At 55.4% G+C, this 18705-nt stretch overlaps 1 protein-coding gene across 6 annotated transcripts in view; it reads left to right on the forward strand.

Moving 5' to 3' along the window:
- Positions 1–18705, forward strand: part of PLD2 (phospholipase D2) — an 86439-nt gene that overhangs the window by 56104 nt on the left and 11630 nt on the right. For all 6 annotated transcript variants that reach the window (XM_088459511.1, XM_088459509.1, XM_088459515.1 and 3 more), the window contains exon 19: positions 18386–18474. In XM_088459511.1, the coding sequence (XP_088315637.1) occupies positions 18386–18474 (89 nt within the window). The remainder of the gene's footprint in view (positions 1–18385; positions 18475–18705) is intronic.

Here is an 18705-nt window from a genome sequence, read left to right on the forward strand (position 1 = left end):
GGAGGGAGCTGGAGATTGGAGGCAGGAGAGGAGGGAGCTGGAGATTGGTGGCAGGAGAGGAGGGAGCTGGAGATTGGAGGCAGGAGAAATGGGGTCTGGAGATTGGAGGCAGGAGAGGAGGGAGCCGCAGTTTGGAGGCAGGAGAGGAGGGAGCTTTAGATTGGAGGCAGGAGAGATGGGGTCTGCATATTGGAGGCAGGAGTGTAGGGAGCTGGAGATTGGAGGCAGGAGAGATGGGGTCTGCAGATTGGAGGCAGGAGAGGAGGGAGCCGCAGATTGGAGGCAGGAGAGGAGGGAGCTGGAGTTTGGAGGCAGGAGAGATGGGGTCTGAAGATTGGAGGCAGGAGAGGAGGGAGCTAGAGATTGGAGGCAGGAAAGGAGGGAGCCGGAGATTGGAGGCAGGAAAGGAGGGAGCCGGAGATTGGAGCCAGGAGAGGAGGGAGCTGGTGATTGGAGGCAGGAGAGGAGGGAGCCGGTGATTGGAGGCAGGAGAGGAGGGAGCCGGTGATTGGAGGCAGGAGAGGAGGGAGCTGGAGATTGGAGGCAGGAGAGGAGGGAGCTGGAGATTGGAGGCAGGAGAAATGGGGTCTGGAGATTGGAGGCAGGAGAGGAGGGAGCCGCAGTTTGGAGGCAGGAGAGGAGGGAGCTGGAGATTGGAGGCAGGAGAGATGGGGTCTGCAGATTGGAGGCAGGAGAGGAGGGAGCTGGAGATTGGAGGCAGGGGAGATGGGGTCTGCAGATTGGAGGCAGGAGAGGAGGGAGCCGCAGATTGGAGGCAGGAGAGGAGGGAGCTAGAGATTGGAGGCAGGAGAGGAGGGAGCCGCAGATTGGAGTCAGGAGAGGAGGGAGCTGGAGATTGGTGGCAGGAGAGGAGGGAGCTGGAGATTGGAGGCAGGAGAAATGGGGTCTGGAGATTGGAGGCAGGAGAGGAGGGAGCCGCAGTTTGGAGGCAGGAGAGGAGGGAGCTGGAGATTGGAGGCAGGAGAGATGGGGTCTGCATATTGGAGGCAGGAGTGGAGGGAGCTGGAGATTGGAGGCAGGAGAGATGGGGTCTGCAGATTGGAGGCAGGAGAGGAGGGAGCCGCAGATTGGAGGCAGGAGAGGAGGGAGCTGGAGTTTGGAGGCAGGAGAGATGGGGTCTGAAGATTGGAGGCAGGAGAGGAGGGAGCCGGAGATTGGAGGCATGAGAGGAGGGAGCCGGAGATTGGAGCCAGGAGAGGAGGGAGCCGGTGATTGGAGGCAGGAGAGGAGGGAGCCGGTGATTGGAGGCAGGAGAGGAGGGAGCCGGTGATTGGAGGCAGGAGAGGAGGGAGCCGGTGATTGGAGGCAGGAGAGGAGGGAGCTGGAGATTGGTGGCAGGAGAGGAGGGAGCTTGGAGATTGGAGGCAGGAGAAATGGGGTCTGGAGATTGGAGGCAGGAGAGGAGGGAGCCGCAGTTTGGAGGCAGGAGAGGAGGGAGCCGCAGATTGGAGGCAGGAGAGGAGGGAGCTGGAGTTTGGAGGCAGGAGAGGAGGGAGCCGGTGATTGGAGGCAGGAGAGGAGGGAGCCGGTGATTGGAGGCAGGAGAGGAGGGAGCTGGAGATTGGAGGCAGGAGAGGAGGGAGCTGGAGATTGGTGGCAGGAGAGGAGGGAGCTGGAGATTGGAGTCAGGAGAAATGGGGTCTGGAGATTGGAGGCAGGAGAGGAGGGAGCCGCAGTTTGGTGGCAGGAGAGGAGGGAGCTGGAGATTGGAGGCAGGAGAGATGGGGTCTGCATATTGGAGGCAGGAGTGGAGGGAGCTGGAGATTGGAGGCAGGAGAGATGGGGTCTGCAGATTGGAGGCAGGAGAGGAGGGAGCCGCAGATTGGAGGCAGGAGAGGAGGGAGCTGGAGTTTGGAGGCAGGAGAGATGGGGTCTGAAGATTAGAGGCAGGAGAGGAGGGAGCTAGAGATTGGAGGCAGGAGAGGAGGGAGCCGCAGATTGGAGTCAGGAGAGGAGGGAGCCGCAGATTGGAGTCAGGAGAGGAGGGAGCTGGAGATTGGTGGCAGGAGAGGAGGGAGCTGGAGATTGGAGGCAGGAGAAATGGGGTCTGGAGATTGGAGGCAGGAGAGGAGGGAGCCGCAGTTTGGAGGCAGGAGAGGAGGGAGCTGGAGATTGGAGGCAGGAGAGATGGGGTCTGCATATTGGAGGCAGGAGTGGAGGGAGCTGGAGATTGGAGGCAGGAGAGATGGGGTTTGCAGATTGGAGGCAGGAGAGGAGGGAGCCGCAGATTGGAGGCAGGAGAGGAGGGAGCTGGAGTTTGGAGGCAGGAGAGATGGGGTCTGTAGATTGGAGGCAGGAGAGGAGGGAGCCGGAGATTGGAGGCATGAGAGGAGGGAGCCGGAGATTGGAGCCAGGAGAGGAGGGAGCTGGTGATTGGAGGCAGGAGAGGAGGGAGCCGGTGATTGGAGGCAGGAGAGGAGGGAGCCGGTGATTGGAGGCAGGAGAGGAGGGAGCCGGTGATTGGAGGCTTGAGAGGAGGGAGCTGGAGATTGGAGGCAGGAGAGGAGGGAGCTGGAGATTGGAGGCAGGAGAGGAGGGAGCTGGAGATTGGAGGCAGGAGAAATGGGGTCTGGAGATTGGAGGCAGGAGAGGAGGGAGCCGCAGTTTGGTGGCAGGAGAGGAGGAAGCTGGAGATTGGAGGCAGGAGAGATGGGGTCTGCAGATTGGAGGCAGGAGAGGAGGGAGCTGGAGAGTGGAGGCAGGGGAGATGGGGTCTGCAGATTGGAGGCAGGAGAGGAGGGAGCCGCAGATTGGAGGCAGGAGAGGAGGGAGCTAGAGATTGGAGGCAGGAGAGGAGGGAGCCGCAGATTGGAGTCAGGAGAGGAGGGAGCTGGAGATTGGTGGCAGGAGAGGAGGGAGCTGGAGATTGGAGGCAGGAGAAATGGGGTCTGGGGATTGGAGGCAGGAGAGGAGGGAGCCGCAGTTTGGAGGCAGGAGAGGAGGGAGCCGCAGTTTGGAGGCAGGAGAGGAGGGAGCTGGAGATTGGAGGCAGGAGAGATGGGGTCTGCATATTGGAGGCAGGAGTGGAGGGAGCTGGAGATTGGAGGCAGGAGAGATGGGGTCTGCAGATTGGAGGCAGGAGAGGAGGGAGCCGCAGATTGGAGGCAGGAGAGGAGGGAGCTGGAGTTTGGAGGCAGGAGAGATGGGGTCTGAAGATTGGAGGCAGGATAGGAGGGAGCCGGAGATTGGAGGCATGAGAGGAGGGAGCCGGAGATTGGAGGCTGGAGAGGAGGGAGCTGGTGATTGGAGGCAGGAGAGGAGGGAGCCGGTGATTGGAGGCAGGAGAGGAGGGAGCCGGTGATTGGAGGCAGGAGAGGAGGGAGCTGGAGATTGGAGGCAGGAGAGATGGGGTCTGCAGATTGGAGGCAGGAGTGGAGGGAGCTGGAGATTGGAAGCAGGAGAGATGTGTCTGCAGATTGGAGGCAGGAGAGGAGGGAGCCGCAGTTTGGAGGCAGGAGAGGAGGGAGCTGGAGATTGGAGGCAGGAGAGGAGGGAGCCGCAGTTTGGAGGCAGGAGAGGAGGGAGCTGGAGATTGGAGGCAGGAGAGGAGGGAGCTGGAGATTGGAGGCAGGAGAGGAGGGAGCTGGAGATTGGAGGCAGGAGTGGAGGGAGCTGGAGATTGGAGGCAGGAGAAATGGGGTCTGGAGATTGGAGGCAGGAGAGGAGGGAGCCGCAGTTTGGAGGCAGGAGAGGAGGGAGCTGGAGATTGGAGGCAGGAGAGGAGGGAGCTGGAGATTGGAGGCAGGAGAAATGGGGTCTGGAGATTGGAGGCAGGAGAGGAGGGAGCCGCAGTTTGGAGGCAGGAGAGGAGGGAGCCGGAGATTGGAGGCAGGAGAGATGGGGTCTGCAGATTGGAGGCAGGAGTGGAGGGAGCTGGAGATTGGAGGCAGGAGAGATGGGGTCTGCAGATTGGAGGCAGGAGAGGAGGGAGCCGCAGATTGGAGGCAGGAGAGGAGGGAGCTGGAGTTTGGAGGCAGGAGAGATGGGGTCTGAAGATTGGAGGCAGGAGAGGAGGGAGCCGGAGATTGGAGGCAGGAGAGGAGGGAGCCGGAGATTGGAGCCAGGAGAGGAGGGAGCTGGTGATTGGAGGCAGGAGAGGAGGGAGCTGGTGATTGGAGGCAGGAGAGGAGGGAGCTGGTGATTGGAGGCAGGAGAGGAGGGAGCTGGTGATTGGAGGCAGGAGAGGAGGGAGCTGGAGATTGGAGGCAGGAGAGGAGGGAGCTGGAGATTGGAGGCAGGAGAGGAGGGAGCTGGAGATTGGAGGCAGGAGAGGAGGGAGCTGGTGATTGGAGGCAGGAGAGGAGGTAGCTGGTGATTGGAGGCAGGAGAGGAGGGAGCTGGTGATTGGAGGTAGGAGAGGAGGGAGCTGGTAATTGGAGGCAGGAGAGGAGCGAGCCGGTGATTGGAGGCAGGAGAGGAGGGAGCTGGAGATTGGAGGCAGGAGAGGAGGGATCTGGAGATTGGAGGCAGGAGAGGAGGGATCTGGAGATTGGAGGCAGGAGAGGAGGGAGCTGGAGATTGGAGGCAGGAGAGGAGGGAGCTGGAGATTGGAGGCAGGAGAGGAGGGAGCTGGAGATTGGAGGCAGGAGAAATGGGGTCTGGAGATTGGAGGCAGGAGAGGAGGGAGCCGCAGTTTGGAGGCAGGAGAGGAGGGAGCCGGAGATTGGAGGCAGGAGAGATGGGGTCTGCAGATTGGAGGCAGGAGAGGAGGGAGCCGCAGATTGGAGGCAGGAGAGGAGGGAGCCGCAGATTGGAGGCAGGAGAGGAGGGAGCCGGTGATTGGAGGCAGGAGAGGAGGGAGCCGGTGATTGGAGGCAGGAGAGGAGGGAGCCGGTGATTGGTGGCAGGAGAGGAGGGAGCCGGTGATTGGAGGCAGGAGAGGAGGGAGCCGGTGATTGGAGGCAGGAGAGGAGGGAGCCGGTGATTGGAGGCAGGAGAGGAGGGAGCCGGTGATTGGAGGCAGGAGAGGAGGGAGCCGGTGATTGGAGGCAGGAGAGGAGGGAGCCGGAGATTGGAGGCAGGAGAAATGGGGTCTGGAGATTGGAGGCAGGAGAGGAGGGAGCCGCAGTTTGGAGGCAGGAGAGGAGGGAGCTGGAGATTGGAGGCAGGAGAGATGGGGTCTGCAGATTGGAGGCAGGAGAGGAGGGAGCTGGAGATTGGACGCAGGGGAGATGGGGTCTGCAGATTGGAGGCAGGAGAGGAGGGAGCCGCAGATTGGAGGCAGGAGAGGAGGGAGCTAGAGATTGGAGGCAGGAGAGGAGGGAGCCGCAGATTGGAGTCAGGAGAGGAGGGAGCTGGAGATTGGTGGCAGGAGAGGAGGGAGCTGGAGATTGGAGGCAGGAGAAATGGGGTCTGGAGATTGGAGGCAGGAGAAATGGGGTCTGGAGATTGGAGGCAGTAGAGGAGGGAGCCGCAGTTTGGAGGCAGGAGAGGAGGGAGCTGGAGATTGGAGGCAGGAGAGATGGGGTCTGCATATTGGAGGCAGGAGAGGAGGGAGCTGGAGATTGGAGGCAGGAGAGATGGGGTCTGCAGATTGGAGGCAGGAGAGGAGGGAGCCGCAGATTGGAGGCAGGAGAGGAGGGAGCCGCAGATTGGAGGCAGGAGAGGAGGGAGCTGGAGTTTGGAGGCAGGAGAGGAGGGAGCCGGAGATTGGAGGCAGGAGAGGAGGGAGCCGGAGATTGGAGGCAGGAGAGGAGGGAGCCGGAGATTGGAGGCAGGAGAGGAGGGAGCCGGAGATTGGAGGCAGGAGAGGAGGGAGCTGGTGATAGGAGGAAGGAGAGGAGGGAGCCGGTGATTGGAGGCAGGAGAGGAGGGAGCCGGTTATTGGAGGCAGGAGAGGAGGGAGCTGGAGATTGGAGGCAGGAGAGGAGGGAGCTGGAGATTGGAGGCAGGAGAGGAGGGAGCTGGAGATTGGAGGCAGGAGAGGAGGGAGCTGGAGATTGGAGGCAGGAGAGGAGGGAGCTGGAGATTGGAGGCAGGAGAGGAGGGAGCTGGAGATTGGAGGCAGGAGAGGAGGGAGCTGGAGATTGGAGGCAGGAGAGGAGGGAGCTGGAGATTGGAGGCAGGAGAGGAGGGAGCTGGAGATTGGAGGCAGGAGAGGAGGGAGCTGGAGATTGGAGGCAGGAGAGGAGGGAGCTGGAGATTGGAGGCAGGAGAGGAGGGAGCTGGAGATTGGAGGCAGGAGAGGAGGGAGCTGGAGATTGGAGGCAGGAGAGGAGGGAGCTGGAGATTGGAGGCAGGAGAAATGGGGTCTGGAGATTGGAGGCAGGAGAGGAGGGAGCCGCAGTTTGGAGGCAGGAGAGGAGGGAGCCGCAGTTTGGAGGCAGGAGAGGAGGGAGCCGCAGTTTGGAGGCAGGAGAGGAGGGAGCCGGAGATTGGAGGCAGGAGAGATGGGGTCTGCAGATTGGAGGCAGGAGTGGAGGGAGCTGGAGATTGGAGGCAGGAGAGATGGGTCTGCAGATTGGAGGCAGGAGAGGAGGGAGCCGCAGATTGGAGGCAGGAGAGGAGGGAGCTAGAGATTGGAGGCAGGAGAGGTGGGAGCCGCAGATTGGAGGCAGGAGAGGAGGGAGCCGCAGATTGGAGGCAGGAGAGGTGGGTGCTGGAGATTGGAGGCAGGAGAGATGGGGTCTGAAGATTGGAGGCAGGAGAGGAGGGAGCGGGAGATTGGAGGCAGGAGAGGAGGGAGTCGGAGATTGGAGCCAGGAGAGGAGGGAGCTGGTGATTGGAGGCAGGAGAGGAGGGAGCCGCAGATTGGAGGCAGGAGAGGTGGGTGCTGGAGATTGGAGGCAGGAGAGATGGGGTCTGAAGATTGGAGGCAGGAGAGGAGGGAGCCGGAGATTGGAGGCAGGAGAGGAGGGAGCCGGAGATTGGAGCCAGGAGAGGAGGGAGCTGGAGATTGGAGGCAGGAGAGGAGGGAGCCGCAGTTTGGAGGCAGGAGAGGAGGGAGCCGGTTATTGGAGGCAGGAGAGGAGGGAGCCGGAGATTGGAGGCAGGAGAGGAGGGAGCCGGAGATTGGAGGCAGGAGAGGAGGGAGCTGGAGATTGGAGGCAGGAGAAATGGGGTCTGGAGATTGGAGGCAGGAGAGGAGGGAGCCGCAGTTTGGAGGCAGGAGAGGAGGGAGCTGGAGATTGGAGGCAGGAGAGATGGGATCTGCAGATTGGAGGCAGGAGTGGAGGGAGCTGCAGATTGGAGGCAGGAGTGGAGGGAGCTGGAGATTGGAGGCAGGAGAGGAGGGAGCCGCAGATTGGAGGCAGGAGAGGAGGGAGCCGCAGATTGGAGGCAGGAGAGGTGGGTGCTGGAGATTGGAGGCAGGAGAGATGGGGTCTGCAGATTGGAGGCAGGAGTGGAGGGAGCTGGAGATTGGAGGCAGGAGAGATGGGTCTGCAGATTGGAGGCAGGAGAGGAGGGAGCCGCAGATTGGAGGCAGGAGAGGAGGGAGCCGCAGTTTGGAGGCAGGAGAGGAGGGAGCCGGAGATTGGAGGCAGGAGAGATGGGGTCTGCAGATTGGAGGCAGGAGTGGAGGGAGCTGGAGATTGGAGGCAGGAGAGATGGGGTCTGGAGATTGGAGGCAGGAGAGGAGGGAGCCGCAGATTGGAGGCAGGAGAGGTGGGTGCTGAAGATTGGAGGCAGGAGAGGAGGGAGCCGGAGATTGGAGGCAGGAGAGGAGGGAGCCGGAGATTGGAGCCAGGAGAGGAGGGAGCCGGTGATTGGAGGCAGGAGAGGAGGGAGCCGGTGATTGGAGGCAGGAGAGGAGGGAGCCAGTTATTGGAGGCAGGAGAGGAGGGAGCTGGAGATTGGAGGCAGGAGAGGAGGGAGCTGGAGATTGGAGGCAGGAGAGGAGGGAGCTGGAGATTGGAGGCAGGAGAAATGGGGTCTGGAGATTGGAGGCAGGAGAGGAGGGAGCCGCAGTTTGGAGGCAGGAGAGGAGGGAGCTGGAGATTGGAGGCAGGAGAGATGGGGTCTGCAGATTGGAGGCAGGAGTGGAGGGAGCTGGAGATTGGAGGCAGGAGAGATGGGTCTGCAGATTGGAGGCAGGAGAGGAGGGAGCCGGAGATTGGAGGCAGGAGAGGAGGGAGCCGCAGATTGGAGGCAGGAGAGGAGGGAGCTGGAGATTGGAGGCAGGAGAGGAGGGAGCTGGAGATTGGAGGCAGGAGAGGAGGGAGCTGGAGATTGGAGGCAGGAGAGGAGGGAGCTGGAGATTGGAGGCAGGAGAGGAGGGAGCTGGAGATTGGAGGCAGGAGAAATGGGGTCTGGAGATTGGAGGCAGGAGAGGAGGGAGCCGCAGTTTGGAGGCAGGAGAGGAGGGAGCTGGAGATTGGAGGCATGAGAGATGGGGTCTGCAGATTGGAGGCAGGAGTGGAGGGAGCTTGAGATTAGAGGCAGGAGAGATGGGGTCTGGAGATTGGAGGCAGGAGAGGAAGGAGCCGGAGATTGGAGGCAGGAGAAGAGGGAGCCGGAGATTGGAGGCAGGAGAGATGGGGTCTGGAGATTGGAGGCAGGAGAGGAGGGAGCCGCAGATTGGAGGCAGGAGAGGAGGGAGCCGCAGATTGGAGGCAGGAGAGGAGGGAGCCGCAGATTGGAGGCAGGAGAGGAGGGAGCCGCAGATTGGAGGCAGGAGAGGAGGGAGCCGCAGATTGGAGGCAGGAGAGGAGGGAGCCGCAGATTGGAGGCAGGAGAGGGAGCGAGCTGGAGATTGGTGGCAGGAGAGGAGGGAGCTGGAGATTGGAGGCAGGAGAAATGGGGTCTGGAGATTGGAGGCAGGAGAGGAGGGAGCCGCAGTTTGGAGGCAGAAGAGGAAGGGGCCGCAGTTTGGAGGCAGGAGAGGAGGGAGCTGGAGATTGGAGGCAGGAGAGATGGGGTCTGCAGATTGGAGGCAGGAGTGGAGGGAGCTGGAGATTGGAGGCAGGAGAGATGGGGTCTGCAGATTGGAGGCAGGAGAGGAGGGAGCCGCAGATTGGAGGCAGGAGAGGAGGGAGCCGGAGATTGGAGGCAGGAGAGGAGGGAGCCGGAGATTGGAGCCAGGAGAGGAGGGAGCTGGTGATTGGAGGGAGCTGGTGATTGGAGGCAGGAGAGGAGGGAGCCGGTGATTGGAGGCAGGAGAGGAGGGAGCTGGAGATTGGAGGCATGAGAGGAGGGAGCTGGAGATTGGTGGCATGAGAGGAGGGAGCTGGAGATTGGAGGCAGGAGAGGAGGGAGCTGGAGATTGGAGGCAGGAGAAATGGGGTCTGGAGATTGGAGGCAGGAGAGGAGGGAGCCGCAGTTTGGAGGCAGGAGAGGAGGGAGCTGGAGATTGGAGGCAGGAGAGATGGGGTCTGCAGATTGGAGGCAGGAGTGGAGGGAGCTGGAGATTGGAGGCAGGAGAGATGGGGTCTGCAGATTGGAGGCAGGAGAGGAGGGAGCCGCAGATTGGAGGCAGGAGATGAGGGAGCTGGTGATTGGAAGCTGGAGAGTTGATATGAAGATAGCAGAAGAGACCATGTACTGGGATTGGAGCTTAATAAAGTTCCTAAAGATTGGTACTAGGTTGTTCCAGAGTCTAATAAAGCTAGGAGCACACTATAAGATTATCTGTTTAATCTGGCTGGTGAGAACAAAAATCTGGTCATATATGGTAGCAAATGACAATCGACCAATTGCTCCCAAACGCCAGAAAACGGACAAAAACGTTCATTCGGACAAATTGGTTAAATCAAATGGATTGTCTGACGTTGTGTTGTCTGACGTTGTGTTGTCTGACGTTGTGTTGTCTGACGTTGTGTTGTTTGACGTTGTGTTGCCTGACGGTGTGTTGTCTGACGGTGTGTTTTTGTCTGTTTTCCAGTGTTGGAAATACATGGTGAATTGTCATTTGCTTCCATACATTACCAGCCAGATTAAACAGATAATCTTATAGTTTGTATCTCTGTCATATTTTCATGGATGTAAATTATATTCGTATCCTGGATCCTACGGTGTGATATGCAATGTTATCGGGTGTTAAGTTGAGGCTATTAGTCCTATGAATCATGGCCTGGAAGCCAGTAATTCTGCCTCTGGGCAAAGCTGAGCTCTCTGCAGAGCACTACGGAGGCTCAGACGTCGGAGGAGATGGCTTTGGGGAGGTTTCCCCTTACCAGCCTTACCCTCCCCCTCTCCTGCCGGTATAATGTACTAGTGATAGTCTGAGAGTTTGTGGCTATTCTCTGCAATAGATTGTATCTGTGTAGCGCAGTGAGACGTGAGCTGTCTTCATATTACATGGTATTTGCATACATGAGACACCCAGAGCTTAAAGCATTAACCCCTGTGTGTGACTCTACACAGCACAAAGAAACGGGCAGGGACTGAGGCGCCCAGGTGTGTTTACCATCCCACGGTCCTGGCACATGTCTGTGTGTGTCTCTGTGTGGGCTGTGTACGGGAAATTTCAATGTTCTGTGTATGGCACCATGGGTGAGAGGAGAGGTGAGGGTGCATTGTAGGAGAACGCCATACAGCGGTGCCCGGTGAGACTGTAACGCGTCCTGTACATATAGTGGCCGCGTTATGTAACCTGTACACTAAAACCTGAAAAACTAGTGGTCTGACACAAATGTGTGTGTACACTACACACACACACAGTCTGTGTATATCATTGTCAAACCAATTATTTATTTAGGATGAGCCCAGCTGCTGACACCTGATGCCATGACTCACGGTTGTCACCTGTCAGCACTTGCAGTGCAATATACAGGACACAGGCTGGGTGTTTGCCGCAGCTGTCAGCCATGTACGCGGTATTGTGTTGCAACAAAGGCTTCTCCTGGGTCTTTTGATATTGAAGATTCCAGTGACGCCTACACGTGAGAATGATGAGAGATTATAAGGGCAACTTTTCTGTTGTTCTCTCTGGGTTTTTTTTGGGAAGGTATAACTCGGGGTAGGGGTGGAATTTAGACTTGGGGTTTGTTTTATTAGGTAGCTATTGTGCCAGGGTAGGTGCTTTTTGGGGTTCAGGTAAATTAGAAAGTTACAGTTTTTAAACTTTTACCTCAAGAATGCGCCATTGAATAGATAGGAAATTTCAACTTTGTTGCGCAGCTTCAGTAGGAGCCTCCAGCAGGTGTATTCACTGTGGCTTCACTTGGGTGCACAAAGATGGCCGTCGTTTGCGGGCTTTAGCGGTGGACCAACCCGGCAATGGAATCGGTCGTAAGCGGGGACACGGCGGCGGTCAAGCGGTCGTCACCGGCGGAGCGGGCTGCAGCGGCATCTGTGCAGGCTGCGGCGGCGGTGATGGTGCAGCCGGCGGGACCTGGCAGTGGTAGCACCGTGTCCCGGCGTCTGTGCGGCCGGTGGTGGCGGGCCTGGATCCCAGAGGATCCAATCCCTGCCAGCCATTCTGCTGAGTACGGCAGCGGCACCCATTTAAAATATGGCGTCTCAGCGCCATTTTTGAAATTCAAAGATGGCCACCGCGAGCCAATCACGGCTCGCTACGTCATCGCCCCGCCCCCTCAGCTAGCTTAAACAAGCCAGCGCAAGGAGACAGCATGGCAGTGCGGCGGCCAGGAGGGAGCAGAGAAGAAGCTCCTGAAGAAAGAAGACGCCGGAAATCCTAGTGGGCGGCGGCCATGCAAAAGAGCTGACACAGGCCGCCGCCCACTAGGTGAAGAGGACAACAGAAGCCCTGGGGAGGTGGCAGCCGTGCAAAAGAGCTAATTGGATGCCACCCCCCAGGCGAAGACGCCAGAAGCCCTGGTGGGTTGGCGCCCGCCAGACGAAGATGCCAGAAGTCCTAGGAAGCGACGGCCAAGAAAAAGAGCTGACACAGGCTGTCGCCCAAAGGCGAAGAGGCCGAAGCCCTGGAGGGTTGGTGCCCGCCAGGTGAAGAGACCAAAGCCCTGGCAGGTTGGCGAACGCCAGGCGAAGAGTCTAAAGCCCTTGGGTGGTGGCGGCCACGCAAAAGGGCTTAAAAGCCGCCGTCCCCTAGGTGAAAACGCAGTAAATTAAATTTTACAATATTAAAGTGTATTGTGTTTATTTTAATATTTTCTTTACAGGTGCCAGTGGGCCCTTATGCCCTGCATGCTGGTACTTGTGGTTCTCCAAGTACCAGCATGTAGGGGGAGACTTACTGCGACCTGTAGTACACCTGCAAAGGACTATACACAATCACCCCGCAATCCACCGCCCAGGGGTGCTGGGGATAGCCCCGGGCTATCAGCCTAGGTCCGGGGTGCCCTGGAGAGGGGACCTCTTTATTGGGGGCGTCCCCAAGGATCTCCGACCTGGGCTGACTAGCAGTCAGGGTTAATGCTTTGCCCGGGGGGCCCAGTGAAAAGGGCTCCTCTGGCTGTGGCATTACCCCCCCCCCCCTGCTAGAAAAAGTCTGGTGCTGGTTCTAGATAATACAGGGGGACCCTACTCATTTTTTCCCACAGCATTTCTATAACCAGGACCGGATCAGAGCCAAGTGCTGGTTGCGCAAAGTACGGGGGACCCCTACGTCGTTTGTCCCCCGTATTTTGGCAACCGGGGCTAGTTCTGACTTGCCGGTGCTAGTTGTGCTAGATACGGGGCACCCCAACGCTTTTTGTCCCCTGTAGTTTCACAACCAGGACAGGCCGTGAAAAGCCCGGGCCTGGTTGTGCGGGTCACCTTTTTTTTTTTTTCTTTAATTCTTTTTTTTTTAAATTTACATTTTTAACATAGATGGATCTCACTGATGCATCAGTGCATCTGTGACTTATTGATTTTATTTTCTCAGGTGCATGCCTAGTACCGGTGAGCCCGCTAATGCCCCTGTGCACTGCCCCTCTGCTGCCACTGCTCTTCAACCCCGCTGGGGGTTACGGGCCATGCTGGGCATTACAGGCCTGCTGGTACCTGTAGTTCCACAGCAAAAGCAATATTAAGAAACCACAGAACACACACACCGTTGAAAAGTAAAAATTTTATTAAAACATACATGCACACACATATGTAGTCACACATGCACACATTATCTCACATACTCTCCCTGTAGCCATTTTGTCCTCTTCTCCAGTAGATAATCCAATGGAGTATCTGTAATAAAAAATCCATACTCTCCTCCTCCTATGCGTGGATCTGTCCTCTTCAGACAATCCAGGGTCCAGACGGAGCGCACAATTCTGTGAATTAGCAGCTCCACCATTTTGCGAGTGACAGCAATCTCACTCTGAGAGTACTGAATCTGCAGTTAACCACATGGTGTCATGGCATACGATATCTGTATTACACAAGGAACACGTCCATTAAGGCGTCAACCTTAATGATCGTAATTTCATTGCTTTTCGGAGTTTGAGTGGCAGAAATTCAATAGGTTTTGTGCATTTTCAGATCAAGTCTAAGAAGCCTTAATGAGACATGTGAAACCGTAAGGTTTTTTGTCTATGGAATATATATATATCACTGAGTGTCCAAATTATTATGACCCCACCGGGTTAGTACTTTATTTGGCCACCTTTTGCCCTTAATACGGCTTGAATGATACTAGGCATGGCTTCTACTAACTCTCTGTATGTTATGAGGGGAGTATTAGCCGAAATTTGATGATCTGCATCTCCTGTTACGTTGCCTACGGCAGCCTGATGAGTCCATTTCTAGTCATTTACTGTCCAATTTCTGTGTTCCTGAGCAGACTGGGAGGCGTTTCACCCTGTCTGCAGCAGATGGCAATGGTGTGCGGATGGGCCCTCTGCTCCGCTTCTGTAGACCATAGTAGCTACATTGCATAACATCTCCTTATCTATTTATAGATCTATCTATTGCCATGGCCAAAAGTTTTGAGAATGACACAAGTATTGGTTTTCACAAAGTTTGCTGCTTCAGTGTTTTTAGACCTTTTTGTCAGATGTTACTATGGTATACTGAAGTAACATTACAAGCATTTCATAAGTGTCAGGCTTTTATTGACAATTACATTAAGTTTATGCAAAGAGTCAATATTTGCAGTGTTGACCCGTCTTTTTCAAGACATCTGCAATTCGCCCTGGCATGCTGTCAATCAACTTCTGGGCCACATACTGACTGATGGCCGCCCATTCTTGTCTAATCAGTGCTTGGAGTTTGTCAGAATTTGTGGGTTTTTGTTTGTCCACCCGCCTCTTGAGGATTGACCACAAGTTCTCAATGGGATTAAGGTCTGGGGAGTTTCTTGGCCATGGACCTAAAATTTCAATGTTTTGTTCCCCGGCCCACTTAGTTATCACTTTTGCCTTATGGCAAGGTGCTCCATCATGCTGGAAAAGGCATTGTTCCTCACCAAACTGTTCTTGGATGGTTGGGAGAAGTTGCTCTTGGAGGATGTTTTGGTACCATTCTTTATTTATGGCTGTGTTCTTAGGAAAAATTGTGAGGGAATTTACTCTCTTGGCTGAGAAGCAGCCCCACACATGAATGGTCTCAGGATTAGCCCACAGGTCAGGCCTTCCCAAGGCTGTCAGCTTCTAGAAAGGCTGTCAAAACCAAGAAACAGGCCTGCAGTACAAGACGTCCTGCTTAAAAGTTCAAGGATAAACCCTCAGCCTAACGGGACGTGCCTCCCTCTGCCGGATCCCAGGGTAGGAGGCCGACTTCTTCAGTTCACCCAGTGTTGGTGTCAGACCACTGCAGACACCTGGGTAAGAGAAGTGGTCTCTCATGGGTACGCCCTCTCCTTCCGAAGAAGACCGTCCCATCAGTTTTTCTGCACAGGCCTTCAGTCAGACAAAGACAAGGCCTTACAAATCCAGAAAGCCGTACAATCCTTGCTTCAAGCAGGAGTCATAGTACCTGTTCCATTGCCCCAGAGGGGAATAGGTGGTTATTCCAACCTCTTTTTGGTTCAAAAACCGAACGGATCCCTTTTGCCTATCCTCAATCTCAAGTCCCTGAACAAATTCCTCAGGGTACCTCGGTTCAGGATGGAAACCCTGGGTGTGGTATAAGAGATAGACGAAAATTAGTTAGACAATGTCTAGATCTACCCCAGTTGTTAGACAGTCAATAGATCGACAGTTACAAAAGGTCGACAGGTACAAATGGTCGACGTGGAAAAGGTCGACACGAAAATGGTCGAAACATTTTTTTTTTGGCGTAAATACCATTTGGCCCCTTGCGGGCTCGCTTCGCTCGCCCCGCTGCGGGCACGGTGGCTCGCTTTGCTCGCCACATGGATTTATTCCCCCTCCATGCCCACTTGGATGGTAGGGAATGACGTTGGACACTGGCTCATCTTAAGTGCCTAGCCCTAAACCTAAAAAAAAAAATGTAGATAATTTTTGTGTCGACCATTTTCATGTCGACCTTTTGACCCTGTCGACCTTCTTACATGTTGACCTTTAGTGTGTCGACCTTTTGTACCTGTCGATCTATTGACTGTCTAACAACTGGGGTTGATCTAGACATTGTCTAACTAATTACTGTCTATCTACAGTCCTGCACCCTACGCTTACTTATACTGGCTATGGAACCTGGGGATTTTATGGTGTCACTGGATTTTCAGGATGCTTATTCCAATTACTTCGGCTCTTTAGCATTTTCTCAAGTTTGCTGTTCTGCAACAACGTTTCCGGATTCGGACTCTACTGTTTGGCCTCTCTACTGCACCTCGGGTGTTTACCAAATTTATGGTGGTAATGGCAGCACATCTGCGGCGGCAGGGGGTCCGCCTGTTACCCTACCTGGATGACCTTTTACTGTTGGCAGGGTCTCCAGAGGTAATACAACACCATCTACAGCTGACAATATCTGTGCTTCAGGCACACGGGTGGTTGATCAATTGGAGGAAGTCCTCCTTGACTCCATCCCAGAGGATGCTCCATCTGGGAGCTCTGTTGGATTCCCAACAGCAGATAATTTTTCTGACTGCAGAAAAGATCTGCACTTTGCAGATGCGAGTACGCAGATGCCTCCACAGTTGCCGAGTGTCTGTCCACTCAGCAATGCAAGTACTGGGGTCCATGGTATCGACATTCGACATGGTGGAATATGTCCAGTTTCATTCCAGGCCTCTGCAGAAATTGATCCTCTCCAGGTGGAACGGATTACCCCATCAGATAAAAGCACAAACGATGGTGCTCTCTCCAGAGGTGCGTCCGTCCCTTGCCTGTTGGCTGCAGACGTGTTACCTCACCAGACGGCGCCCCTTTTGGATCCCAGACTGGGTCCTCCTGACGATGGACGCCAGTCTCCGGCATTTGGGTGCAGTGACAGGTCCACACCCGTTTCAGGGGAGGTGGACAGCAGAGGAGTCTTCGGCGGTCTTCAGGGCCCTGCAACAAGCCATGCAGCAATGACAGAGGTGTCACGCATTCTGACATGGGTGGAAGGTCATCTCCCAGCCATATCGGCAGTGTTTATTCCAGGAGTTCTCAAATGGGAAGCGGACTTTCTCAGTCGTTCATCCCGGGGAATGGTCTCTACACCAAGAAGTGTTTCAGCGCCTAGTGGACAAGTGGGGCCCCCCGACACAATCACAAACTGCCAGTGTACCGGTCCAGGACAAGAGGCGCCAAGGCTGTCTTGGTAGTCACTCTGTCAGTCAAGTGGACCTTCCAGTTTGCATACCTCTTTCTTCCAATCTCTCTTCTTCATCGAGTACTTCGGGAGTTCAAACAGGAAGGGGGCACTGTCCTGCTGGTGGCTCCAGCGTGGCCCAGACGTCACTGGTACTCAGATCTTCAGAGTCTCTATTGACACTCCGTTGCTGTTGCCTCAACGTCCGGACCTGTTGTCTCAAGGTCCTTGTCTTAAGACATCCATACGAAGGTCCAAGGGTTTTTCTGACTCTGTGGTTAACACCATGCTCAGAGCTCGTAAACCAGCCTCTGCCAGGATTTACCACAGGATGTGGCACACCTGCTTTCAATGGTGTTATGATCCCCAATTGTTTCGGATATCCAGAGTTTTGGCTTTCCTGCAGGTGGGTTTGAATCTTGGTCTCCGCCTTGCCTCACTGAAGGTGCATGTATCTGCTCTTTCAGTGTGGTTCCAGTGAAGGATTGCTCCTCTTCCTGATATCCGCACTTTCCTACAGAGTGTCCTTCGCATTGTCTCCCTTTGTCCCTCCTGTGGTGCCTTGGGATTTGGCTGTTGTCATTTGGGCCCTCCATTTGAACCCCTGGACTCAGTTTATCTCAAATGGCTTACAGCTAAGACTGTTTTTCTTCTGGCTATTGCTTCCGCCAGAAGGGTGTCAGACTTGGGAGCTCTCTCTTGCCATTCCCCATTTCTAGTTTTGCACCAGGACAGGGCGGTGCTTCAGACTCGCCCTGGGTTCCTTCCTAAGGTGGCTTCTAGTTTCCACATTAATGAGGAAATTATTGTACCGGTCTTTAATTCTCCAGACCTCTCGGCAGGTGAGGCCTCATTGGATGTGGTACGTGCCCTCAGGCTTTATGTGGACCGTACCAGTTCCCTTCGGAAGTCAGACTCCTTGTTTATGGATTCCACAAGAAGGGATGGCCAGCCAATAAACAAACTTTGGCTAGATGGCTTCGCTTGTCGATCTCTGAGGCTTACACTCATGAGGGCCTTCCAGTGCCACCCTCTGTTACTGCTCATTCTACTGGGTCCGTGGGTCCTTTGGGCAGCTCGCCGTGGCACCTCGGCTGTTCAGCTTTGTAAGCCGGCCTCGAGGTATTATGCATTTGATACCTTTGCCTCTCAGGATGCTTCCTTTGGGCGGTGGCTTCTCCTCTCTGCACAGGAGCGTCCCCACCCTTAAAGGTACTGCTTTGGGACATCCCCAAGGTCTCCCTGTGGAGCCTATGGACCCTGAAGTAGAAAATGAGAGATATGGTAAGAACTTACCTTTGTTATCTATCTTTCTATGAAGTCCACAGGGTACCCACCCTGACGCACCTGTGCTTCAGATGGGCTTCGCTCTGGTCACCGGTTTTCTGTCTCCTTCCTTGTGAGAATGTGTTTCTTGAGTGTTCCAGACTTTATTCTCTCTATTTTATCCTCCTCCGGCCTTTGGCTTGCTTTGAAAATGAGGTGCCTCTGGCCCAGGGGCGGGGTATAGGAGGGAGACCCAGTGCATCCTGGGTGAAAAATTTCTCCCTGTGGACCCTATGGACTTCGTAGAAAGAGAGAACAAAGGTAAGTTCTTACCATATATCTCATTATCAATCAATCTATCACATATCTATCTATTTATTGTGTGTGTATATATATGTACGTAAGCAGGGGACATTCTAGGTAGACAAAGGACTCATGAGAGTGCTTACAATCTAATGGGACAGGGTGACACAGTTGGGAGAAGAGGAGCTACAGGAGAGGAGTATGGAATATAATCCCTGTGTGTGTAATAATCCCTGCAGGTGGGTGAGGGGGATGTGAGCGTTGGCAGGATTCCGTTGATTTGTGATATACCGTATAATCTTCTCTCTCTTTCTAGAACCAGTTTTTCATCAGCTCCACAGATGGACGAACCGTGCAGAACACTATTGCAGAAGCGATTGTGCAGCGTGTCTCCCGAGCACACAAGTAAGGGGGGGAAGGGGGGGGGGGGGGGCGATACTGGGTACACTGCAGGCTGGGCATGCACCTGGGTTGTGGTTGGGATTAGTACGGTGCCCAGTATTGGGTAGTGTGTCGGGGTATAAAGGAATATCAAAGGGAACGGCACCTGTGAATATTGCTAAAAGTAACGTTGTGCAATAATTAAAGACTATAACTGTATAATTATGGGGTCTATTTACTGAGCAGTGTTAGGAG

The sequence above is a fragment of the Taudactylus pleione genome, unplaced genomic scaffold (assembly GCF_031769625.1).
Source record: "Taudactylus pleione unplaced genomic scaffold, aTauple2 ptg000913l, whole genome shotgun sequence".
NCBI lineage: Eukaryota > Metazoa > Chordata > Amphibia > Anura > Myobatrachidae > Taudactylus > Taudactylus pleione.